General features: G+C 46.7%; 1 protein-coding gene across 1 annotated transcript in view; it reads left to right on the forward strand.

The window, feature by feature from the left end:
* Positions 1-7,276: 7,276 nt before the first annotated feature.
* KCNK5 (potassium two pore domain channel subfamily K member 5) overlaps positions 7,277-12,363 on the forward strand; it is a 61,289-nt gene continuing 56,202 nt past the window's right edge. Inside the window, exon 1 of the mRNA XM_073628755.1 lies at positions 7,277-7,856. Coding sequence (XP_073484856.1) covers positions 7,671-7,856 — 186 coding nt within the window. The 5' untranslated portion in view covers positions 7,277-7,670. The remainder of the gene's footprint in view (positions 7,857-12,363) is intronic.

Raw genomic sequence — 12,363 nt, forward strand, 5'->3', positions numbered from 1 at the left:
CCATAACCCCTCCTCTTCTTCTCCTTAACCCGTCCTCCTCATCTCCTCCTCTTCCTCTTCTCCATGACCTCTCCTCCTCATCTCCTCCCCTTCCTCATCTCCATAACCCCTCATCCTCCTCCTCATCTCTATAACCCCTCCTCATCTCTCTGCTTCTCCTCTTCTGCAACACTTCTCTATCTCGCCTCCTTCCTCCTCTTCCCCATAACCACTCCTCTTCATCGCCTCCCTCCTACTTTTCACCATAACCCCTCCTCCTTATCCCCTCCCCCTCTTCTCCAGAACTCTTCCTCCTTATCTCATCCCTCTTCTCTTCTCCATAACCCCCCGATCTACTCCCCCTCCTCTTCTAAATAACCCCCTCCTGATCTACTCCCCCTCCTCTTCTCCATAACCCCCTCCACCTCATTTCCTCAGATTTCTTTTCTTAATAACCCCTCCTTCTCCTCATCTCCATAACACCTCTTCCTCTTCTCCTCCCTCCTCTTCCCCATAACCCCTCCTTCTCATCTCTTTCCCCTCTTCTTCTCCATAACCCCTCCTCCTCATCTACTCCACCGTCTTCTTTTCCATAACCCCTCCTTTTCATCACTTATTGAACACATATACCAAAACTCTTTTAACAAACAAAAATAGAGCAAATAAGAGAAGTTAAATGTTGGGGTGGGCGTACACTTTAAGCACTGCGTACAGCATTTTCAGTCAGTGGACTTGTTTAGTCATTATGATAACTAAAAATCTAATTTGATGTGACTTCCACTTTTCTACTTCTTGTTTATTTGACCATTTATGTCTCTTTTTCTTGGAAATTATTCTTTTCTTTGCAACTCTTGTTGCCTTGCGTGAGGTTTCATGTTTGTCCCATGGAGAGAGGCAAGTGAAGGCAGGGAGAAGGGCTGGGAACATAAAGAAGGCCTCCAACAGGGTACGGGCAGTACTACTGGGCTGGACCCCATCAGGTCAGAAGAAGGGCTTCCATTCCCCCATTCTTGGCTGCCTGCTCTCCTTCAAGCGCAACATGGTCACCCATCATGTGAGCTGTCACATTTGAGCGGCAGTAGACATGTCGCCAGTGCAGGCAGGTGGTGTCCAGAGCGGCTCAGCAGAGGAAAGAGGTGTGAGCGGAGGATTCCCTGGATAGAGAGCGAGGAGGAGCAGCACATGACCGCCATGCTGTGTATTGGCTTCCCAGAGCCAGCTGCCATCTGCACAGTGCTGAACCTGGCCAACAATGAAATCAACCATGGGGTAGTGCTGCCAGAGTCGCTGATAAGGGGTACTGGCAGTACTGTACGTTGCCAAAAGGAGGAGGCCCCCATCACATAGGCTCTATTGGGCCCTATGATTTTTTTTTATTTACTTTTTGGCCCCCATGTTATGCTTGCCCTCCATCTGTCCCCTGGTGGTTCTTTGCTGGTTCCTTCCCTTCAAACACTGGGATAAACACATCTTGCCACCACCTGTTGGTTGATATATGTATTATCCCCTAGTATTTGACTACTTAGATATACACTTTTTGTTGCAGCTGCCAATCATGTTGGAAATTAAGGGACATCAAAAGTTACACTTTCTGGCTCCCATGTCATGCCAGCCCTCCGTTGGTCCCCTGGGGGGTCTTTGCTGGTTCCTTTCCTTCAGCTTCCGGGGACAGACACACCTTGCTGCCACCTGTTGGTTAATTGGCTTTTAAGACGGTGGCTCAGTCCATATGTGGGTATGGGATCTCTTTGTGTAAGGTCCCCCATATCTGCTTAATGGCATTTATCTTTATGTTATATATTTCTCATTGATATTTTTTTTTCTGTAAATACACTGCATTTACCTCTACTCCTGAAGAAGCGAGCAGTGACTGGCGAAACGTGTTGTTTTTTATGATGCCTGTGTATTACTGTACATCAACAATTTCAAATATACAGTATATGTATGTGGCCACTTGGTATGCTATGTCTATCACTGCCAAGTGGTTTGGCACCTCTGTTTATGCATTTCATATATGATGAATGTTATACCATTTTAATAAATTTCGAAACTATGTTTACTCAGTATACTCTTATTGACCGTTTTGTGCTCACCTCCTTTAAAGTCCCACGGGCGTAATTCTTTTTTGTTGTATGATTTTTATTGGCAGCCATGGAAATGGAACACACCTCTGGCATTGGCTTATTTGGGGAGACAACTGGGCAAGACTTTTTGTCCTATTCCTACAATGAGCCTCAAGGCCAGTGGGACCTGAAGAAGCCCCCATTCACATTCCACTGACTTTTGAAGAAGGAGAACATTTAATGGAAGTCCTTTAATTAAGGCAGTCTATTCAATAAGGCAGCCCATTCATTAGGCAGTCTATTCAATAAGGCAGCCCATTCATCAGGCAGTCTATTCAATAAGGCAGCCCATTCATTGGGGCAGTCTAATCATTCAGGCAGTTTATTGCACCACGATGTGCTCCTTTGGGCTCTACTGTAAAATGCTTTGGGGTGCCGCTCACAATGAATGGCAATGCCAGGCTGTCATCCAAAGGGAACTATCATTCGGTGGGAGTGAAATGATGAGACCAGACATGTGTCAGCGGGCAGCGGGATTTTTTCTGTCAACTGGTTTGCAGGCATTGGGCATCATGACTGACGTGAATCTACATTACAGTATGATGTGATTGACGGTGGATGTACATTTTAATTAAAGGGCTTGTCAAAAGTGGTGCTTGTGTTTTTACTTACACTTTAAATTTTTATGAGTACCCCCTACTCATTTATATAGGGGTTCATATATGGGAGCCTTATGGGCTTCCAAATTCCAATAAGCCCACCACGACAGACTCCCACAACCACTGGGCCAGGGTTGTGAGAAAGAGGCGCTTGGTCTAGTAAGGCACCCCCCCCCCAACCTCCTCATGTTGAGGGCATATGGCCTTTTATGATTTATAAAGACAGGAGTGCACACCTCCAACCCCCCCCCCTTTGTTTTTGGTACTAATTAGGGGGATCAATCTCTCAGATAGGAATAATTGATCTATATTCAAGCCCCTCCAGTGCTCCAGGTTCCAAAAAGGCCTCCACCCATGGACCCCCACAAACACTGGGCCGGGGTTGGTGGTGGGGGGGGGTCGATCTTTTTATGCAGGGCTCCAGATTCCAATAAGCCCCCACCTGCAGACCCCACATTCACTGGGCCCAGGGTTGTCTGGAAAAGGCCTTTGTCTTCATCAAAATGGGGATAAGGTATCCCTCCATGTTGAGGGAATATGGCCTATTATGGTTCAGGAAGGTGGGAGCGCACACAGTTGTCCCCCCCCCCCCACACTTTTTGGTATAAAATGTAAGGGGATCAGTCTCTTTAGATAGGGCTCAACTTCAGATTGATTAATCCCTGAAGCGATTGATCCCATTATATTTTATACTAAAAAAGGCGGGCCCGGTGTGCACCCCTACCTTCCTGAACCATAGAAGGCCATATTCCCTCAACATGGAGGGATATCTTATCCCCATTTGAATGAGGACAAAGGCCTCTTCCAGACAACCCTGGCCCAGTGGTTGTGGGGTTTGCAGGTGGGGGCTTATTGGAATCTGGAGCCCTTGGGGCTCAAGTATAGATCAATTATTCCTACGTAAAGAGATAGATTCACCCCCAACTCTGGCCCGGTGGTTGTGGGGGGGCTAATTGTAATCTGCAGCACTTAGGAATAATCGATCTGAAGTTGAGCCCTAAGTGCTGCAGATTACAATTAGCCCCCCGCCCAAAGACCTCCACAACCACCAGGCCAGAGTTGGGGGGATCGATCTCTTTACGTAGGAATAATTGATCTATACTTGAGCCCCAAGGGCTGCAGATTCCAATAGGCCCCCACCCAGAGACCCTCACAACCACTGGGCCAGGGTTGTGGGGAAGAGACCCTTGTCCTTATCAAAATGGAAATAAGGTAACCCCCATATGTTGAGGGCATATGACCTTCTATGGTTTACGAAGATGCGGCACATGCTTGCCCCCCCCCCCCCCCTTTTCTGGTATAAAATTTCGGGGGAACAATTTCTTCAGATATTGATCTATACAATAATCAATCTAAAGTTGAGCCCTAAGTGCTCCAGATTACAATTAGCCCCCCACCCACAGACCCCCTCAACCACTGGGCTAGGGTTGTGGGAATGAGGCCCTTGTACACATCTTATTGGGGATAAAGTATCCCTTACTCATTCACACAGGGGGCCATATCTGGGAGCCCTTTTATTCTTAAAAGGGGCTTCCAGATTCCAATAAACCCCCACAATCACTGGACCAGGGTTGTGGGGAAGAGGCCCTTGTCCTCATCAAAATGCAGATAATGTACCCCCTCATGTAGAGGGCATATTGCTTTCTATGGTTCAGGAACATGGTGGCACACTCTTGCCCCTCCCCCTGGTAAAAAATTTGGGGGAGGTCGATCTCTTCAGATAGGAAAAATCGATCTATAGTCGACGACTCATTTGATATGCTACACATGGGGAAGTGGATTTCAATTAGTGGTTAAAGAGGAGGTCCAGCCCCCCCCCCACAAAAAAATGAACAGTCAGCAGCTAAATCGACTCAATCAGATCGCTTGGTGGGCGTACACGTTTACATTTTTTTTAAAAATCCGATCAATGTGCAATCAAAATGATTGAATCTGTAAACAATGGAATAGCCCTTCTGATCAATTTAGACTCAGTTTAGATCAAAGTCGATCAAACTGCATCAATTGGACAGAGCAGAAAATTATTGATCGTTTTGCAATCAATTGACACTAAGATACTTTATTTATGAATACGATTGATCGGATTATGAGATTACATGGTGGAAACAGAGATGCGATTAATTATTTACAACCTTATTTGACCTATTGATCGAAATCCACTTCCCTGTGTGTGGAGTATCGATCATATGGGTTGTGATAATACATTGATTACTCCTATCAGAAGAGATCGATCAGAAAATAAATTGACCATTTATCGAAGCGTATATGGCCACCATAAATCTAGATCAATTGATTTATAGTAAAGAACTTATTTGATCGACATGTGGCACAAATAGCTGCTGAAATAAAACCACTCGGAGGCTCAATACCCCCAGCCTCCCTCTACCACCTTGCACACTCGCACATAATGCCTCCCCTCCAATTAGGGAAGTTACATTGCAGCAGCTGAAATAAAACCATTTAGAGTCCCACTGACCCCTAGCCTCCCTCTGCCACCTTACATGCACACACACAACGACTCTCCTCCGACAGGGGAAGTTACATTGCAGCTGCTGAAATAAAAGCACTGGGAGCCAAAGCCCCCCTCTGCCACCTTGCACACACAATCCCTCCCCTCGAATTGGGGAAGTTGCATTGCAGCAGCTGACATAAAACCACTGGAAGCCTCTGCCACCTTGAACACACAATGCTTGTCCTCCGACTCCTGAAGTTAAATTGCAGCAGCTGAAATAAAACCATTGGGAGCCCCAGCCTCCCTCTGCCACCTTGCACACACAATGCCTCTCTGAACCCAAACATTGCAGTTGCTGAAATAAAACCATTGGGAGCCTCAGTGCCCCCTCCCAGCCCCCCTCTGCCACCTTGCACACACAATGCCTCTCCTTCGACAGGGGAAGTTACATTGCAGCTGCTGAAATAAAACCACTGGAAGCCCCAGTCCCCCTCTGTCACCTTGCACACAAAATGCCTCCCCTCCAATTGGGGAAGTTGCATTGCAGCAGCTGAAATAAAACCACTTGGTGCCTCTGCCACCTTGTACACACAATGCTTCTCCTCTGACTCCTGAAGTTACATTTCAGCTGCTGAAATAAAACCACTGGGAGCCTCAGCCCCCCTCTGCCACCTTTCACACATAATGCCTCCCCTCCAATTGGGGACGTTACATTGCAGCAGCTGAAAAAAAAAACAATTGGGAGCCTCAGCCCCCCTCTGCCACCTTGCACACACAATGCTTCTCCTCGGACTCCTGAAGATACATTGGGGCTGCTGAAATAAAACCACTGGGAGCCTCAGCCCCCCTCTGCCACCTTGCACACATAATGCCTCCCCTCCAATTGGGGACGTTACATTGCAGCAGCTGAAAAAAAAAAACAATTGGGAGCCTCAGCCCCCCTCTGCCACCTTGCACACACAATGCTTCTCCTCGGACTCCTGAAGTTACATTGGGGCTGCTGAAATAAAACCACTGGGAGCCTCAGCCCCCCTTTGCCACCTTGCACACACAATGCCTCCCCTCCAATTGGGGACGTTACATTGCAGCAGCTGAAATAAAACCATTGGGAGCTCCAGCCTCCCTCTGCCACCCTGCATACACACAATGCCTCTCCAACCCCAGACACTGCAACTGCTGAAATAAAATCATTGGGAGCCTCAGTGCTCCCTCCCAGCCCCCCTCTGCCACCTTGCACACACAATGCCTCCCCTCAGACTGGGGAATTCACATTGCAGCTGCTGAAATAAAACCACCCAGAGCACCAGTCTCTCTGCCATCTTGCACACATAATGCCTCCCCTCAGACTGGGGAAGTCACATTGCAGCTGCTGAAATAAAACCACCCAGAGCACCAGTCTCTCTCTCTCTGCCATCTTGCACACATAATGCCTCCCCTCAGACTGGGGAAGTTGCATTGCAGCAGCTGAAATAAAACCACTGGGAGCCTCAGTGCCCTCTCCCAGCCCCCTTGTACACACAATGTCTCCTCTCCGATTGGGGAAGTTGCATTGCAGCAGCTGAAATAAAACCACTGGGAGCCTTATTGCCCCCTGTGCCACCTTGCACACACATAATGCCTCTTTTCCAACTCCTTAAGCTACATTGCAGCAGCTGAAATAAAACCACTGGGAGCCTCAGTGCCCCCCTCCCAGCCCTCCCTCTGCCACCTTGCACGCACAATGCCTCCCCTCCGATTGGGGAAGTTGCATTGCAGCAGCTGAAATAAAACCACTGGGAGCCTTATTGCCCCCTGTGCCACCTTGCACACACATAATGCCTCTTGTCCAACTCCTTAAGCTACATTGCAGCAGCTGAAATAAAACCACTGGGAGCCTCAGTGCCCCCCTCCCAGCCTTCCCTCTGCCACCTTGCACGCACAATGCATCCCCTCCGATTGGGGAAGTTGCATTGCAGCTGCTGAAATAAAACCACTGGGAGCCTCAGTGCCCCCTCCCAGCCCTCCCTCTGCCACCTTGCACACACAATGTCTCCCCTCCGATTGGGGAAGTTGTATTGCAGCTGCTGAAATAAAACAACTGGGATCCTCTCTCTGCCACCTTGCACACACAGTGTCTCTCCTCCGACTGGGGCAGTGAGTTTGTCTCAGCAGTGGAATTGTCGGGTGTACGCCCTCTCCTCTCCCCTCCCTGCTCCTCTCTGACTACAAATATGAAGCTGAGTGAGTCAGAGAAGTCAGATCTCCGCAGGACACGTGTCTGCTCCATCCAGGGGCCCCAGACTGGGACATCAATGCTTGGCAGGAGGGGGTGCCCATGCAGGGACAGAGCCCCGCACTTCCCCTCCCGACAATTCTCACCGCAACAAGCGAGAAAGGGAAAACTTCACTGAAAGTTGAGCACAAAAAAAAAAAGTTTGCAGAGGTGCGCATGTGCAGAGCCTGCCCCAAAAAATTCAAACAGCTGTGTAAGGGACAGACCGACAGAGAGAGAGAGGGAGCCTGAAGAGAGGAGCCACCATGGTAGACAGGGGGCCCCTCCTCACCTCTGCCATCATCTTCTACCTGTCCATAGGGGCCGCCATCTTCCAGGTGTTGGAGGAACCCAACTGGAAGCAAGCCACCAAGGACTTTGATGAAAGCAAGACCAAGATCCTGGAGAAGTACACCTGCCTGACCCTGAGGGACCTGGAGGACATCCTGGAGGTAAGATACTGGCCGGGAGGAAAGGTCCATGGGGCCACCAGCATTGTCTTTGTGGTGGACACACATGCTTCGAATTTTATTATCTGATCAAAACAATCAAATCCACAAACAACAAAATAGCCATAATTTTCCTTCTGATCAATGTTAGATTAGATTTAAACAATTGATCAGCCAGGGCAGAAAATATTGATTATTTTGCATCTATTGGCAGTTGGGACATAATTTTATTTTTTTGTTCATGAATACGATCGTATTTTAACCAGAGGTGGTAACAGGGGTGCGATAGATCAATATGTTTTTAGCATACATCTTAACTTGTGATTTGCAACTTTTTTATTGATCGCATCTCTGTTTCCACCGTCTCGTAATCCGATCGTATCCGTGAACAAAGTCGACCTTTTGCTGTCAGTGCGTCTCTATCAAACAGATTGTCAGCTATTGATTATTTCCTATTGAAAAAGATTTATTTTCTGATCAATCATTTTATCGAATTGTGCACAGTCACTAGAGATGCGCTGATACCAGATTTGCATTGACGACTACTGATACTTTGCGATGCAAAACTGCCGCGAATCGCACTGCAAAGAATCGCATGCAATTTGAACAGGAGTACCGATGCTTTCGGTTCAAGTTCTCGCCGGTACTGATTTACATTGCAGTGCGATTTGCATCCATAGAAAATGAACTGGCGCGAACCGCGCTGCAAAGCATCGCATACAACTTGAACGCTTTGCGATTCCTGTCTGAATCGCATGCAGTTCCCCCCTGGTTCCTGTGTGAACCGAGGCTTGTCATTGTGATTTCAGCCTGGGCTCACACAGGAGTGGTGCGGCAAACCACATGTGATTCAGGTCGGAAACGCAATGCATACCCGTTCAAATCGCATGCAATTCTTTGCAGTGCAGTTTGCTCCCTTTCTCATTCGTGGACGCAATCGCACCATAAAGTATCAGTTTTCGGGTATCGGGAGCATTTTTCACAAGTAACTGTGAAAATACTCGGTATCGGCACCAGTGCATCCCTAATGGCAACCATAAAGGCGACCATATACTGTACAATCTGATTTGTACGATCTCCTTTAGACCTGCCATCAGTTATGTAGTTGAAAGGATTGCCTGATTGGATACAAATGCAATTATTTTAAGTTTGTCCCCCCCCCCCCCTTCCAATGATTTGGTAGGTCTAAATCTCACCACACATGGTGCAATCTGATTGTACAATCTCCCTAAGCCTAGGTTCACATTGGAGCGGGTTAGAAATTGGGTGAGTTCAACCAAACTCACCCGATTTCTAACCCGGCAATGCAGTGCGACTTTGGCAATTTGACAGACATCTGTGTGGGTTCCTGCACAGACGTCTATACAAAATCGCCCCCGAAGTTGCCAAAAGTAGTACAGAAACTACTTTTTCGAATCTGTGCAGCACAGGAAAGTTGGCGTCGCACCGATTCGGACGGTGCCATTGCCGGCAATAGCTGCCGATTTGACATGCCAAATCACACCCATGTGAACCTAGGTTTGGACATACCATCAATTATGTAGTGGAAGGGCAAGCCTGATTGGATACAAATGCAATTAATCAAGTTTGCCCTTAAATTACGTAGATTTGGTAAATCGAATCTCGCCACACATGGCGCAATCAGATTGTACAATCTCCTTTTTTAGATCTGCCAGCAATATGTAGTGCAAGAGCCTGGTAGGATACAGCTTGATGGGACAGTTTAGGTAGGTCCATTTTTATGTTTCATAGCTTTGGTAAGTCTAAAGCTGATTGTACGGTCAGATTCTAACCTTTATGGTACACAGAACGAAGTATTGTCAATCGATTTCCTGTTCAGGAGAAAACTATGGGCAAAAGATTGTTCGTTCGCTCTTTCTTCTGCTCAGAATTGTTGGGGGGAATGTTTCTGGCGCTATACACTTGACGATCATATTGATCTATTTACATTCTGTCCAGACTGATCAGAATAATTCTGTTGAAATTTTTGAAAAAAAAAAAGGGACCGATCGATGACACAGTATGTGTTTGTTTTTTTCAGTAATTCAGAGGTTCAATCACATTAGCCGATTCTGTGAAGGATCGTTATGTGTGTGTGTGGTCACCATTGTGTGCAGCTCAGGGAGGAAATGAAATAATACAAAGGAATGAAACCATTTATGCTTTTTATGCATTTTGTTACAAGTTTTTATTTTATAAAGTTTTGCTGTTTGTTACAAGTTTGTTTACAAACATTTTACACTTTTGCTACAAGTTGTTTCTAAAGTGTGTTTTTTATTTTTATTTTTTACTCTTTGTTAAAAGTTTGTTTACAAACACTTTATACTTTTGTTGCCAGTTTTATACTTTTGTTACAAGTTGTTTTGCAAACTTTTTCCTCTCTTTTGTTACATGTCTCTGGACTCGGCTGTTGCATTTTTAATAACAAAAATATAAAAAACATATTTTGAAGTGTTAATAAAACATTTCCGGAATTGAAGGATCCGCTTTCATAGGTCGCCTAAAACACGTCTTCCTAAAGCTGATCCCTCACACCTGTCTGCCTGGAGGGGATCCCCCCTGCCGCTTTCAGGGATCTCCTCAGGACATAATGGGAGAGCACGCCTCCCTTTTATTGATGTGATGTGGCTCCCCCGCCCCCACCCCCCCTTTTTGTTAAATGTATTCCTTTTTATGTTAAGTAAGTTGCAGTCTTCAACATTGTGTTTTTATATCCTAGAACAGCTGTTGGGAGGTTGGGGCGCTTTTTTTTTATGTTTGTGTGTTTGTTTTGTTTTTTTTGTGTTCGTTCTCAAAAATAAAAATAGTGATACCGTATAGTAAAAGCGCGCTTTAAGGATAACCTTTCTCTACCTTGAAGGGGAGGGGGTGGTGAAACTTTTGCTGTTGTAAGAGATCCTGGAAGGGGGATGTGGAGGTTTTTGGTTCCCCGGAACTCGCTCTATCTGATGCAATAATGTCCCAAAGATTCAGGCAGTGCGGAGAGCTTCGCACAGCCAACTCCAGAGCTTGGGGGCAACCTGGTGTAGGTTTATAGAGAAGTGCCATGACAATAAGAATATTGTTTATGGTACCTTCGCCCCCCCCCCCCCCTTTCAAAATGTATAAATAGGAAGGAAGAGGCTATGTTGGACTTTAATGGTTCCGTATATCAACTGATGCTAGACAGTCAGAAGTCAAATATTTGAAAACATTTATTACCAAAATACATATGATAGACTTTTACAAATTAGTGAAAATTTGATTATTACAGGATTTATATAGTGCCAACAGTTTACGCAGCGCTTTGCAAGATATCACTATTTGCACTATTGATTATCACTATTTGTTTTATTCTGTAAAAGTCTATCATCCTATGTATTCTTGTAATACATTTTTTTTTTTTTCAGATATTTTACTTCTGACTGTCTAGCATCATTTGATATACGGTACCATTAAAGTCCAACATAGCCTCTTCCTTCCTATTTATACAACCTGGTGTAGGTGATGAGAAACAAAAAAACACCTAGGAAGCTTCAGAGGGATGGGGGGTGTGGAGGGCTGGGACAAGGGGCTGCCCTGGGTGTGATGGTTTATTGCAGGGATGGGGGCACTCTATGCCAGTTGCTTCTGTTGCAGGGCTGACCGGAAAATAGTGACAGTGGAATCACCGTTCCCTCTAACTCTAAGGGAAGAGGGTGCAGTTTGGCATCTTTGCCCCGGGCACAGGATGACCTTGTCCCAGCATTGGCTGTGGTCCCCCTGAACTCGCTCTATCTGATGAAATAACATCCCAAAGATTCAGGCAGTGTGGCGAGTTTCGCACAGCCAACTCCAGAGTTCTGGACAACCCGGTCTAGGTGATGAGAAACAAAAAACACCTAGGAAGCTTCAGAGGGCAGGGGGTGTGGAGGGGTGGGCAGGAGGGAAGGCTGCCCTGTGTGCAATTATTTATTTCAGGTACTTGTATAGCAATGGTTTATTGCAGGGATGGGGGGCACTCTGTGCCAGTTGCTTCTGTTACAAGGCTGACAGGAATAGTGACGGTGGCATCACTGTTAACCCTAACTCTAAGGGAAGGGGGCGCAGTTTTGCATCTTTTTGTCCCAGGCACAGGATGACCTTGTCCCAGCATAGAGCGAGTTCAGGGGGACCACAGCCAATCTGATGCAATAACATCCCAAAGATTCAGGCAGTGCAGCGAGCTTCGCACAGCCAACTCCAGAGCTCTGGGCGACCCAGTTTAGGTGGTGAGAAACAAAAAAACACCCAGGAGGCTTCAGAGAGAAGGGGGCGTGGTCCCCTGAACTCGCTCTATCTGATGCAATAATGTCTCAAACATTCAGGCAGTGCGGTGAGCTTTGCGTAGCCAACTTCAGAGCTCTGGGCAACCCAGTGTAGGTGATGAGAAACAAAAAAACACATGGGAAGCTTCAGAGGGAAAGGCGGTGTGGAGGGCTGGAACAAGGGGTGGGCAGGAGGGGTGGCTGCCCTTGGTGCAATGGTTTATTGCATGGATGGGGGCACTCTG

This window comes from Aquarana catesbeiana, linkage group LG04 (assembly GCF_042186555.1).
Source record: "Aquarana catesbeiana isolate 2022-GZ linkage group LG04, ASM4218655v1, whole genome shotgun sequence".
Lineage (NCBI taxonomy): Eukaryota > Metazoa > Chordata > Amphibia > Anura > Ranidae > Aquarana > Aquarana catesbeiana.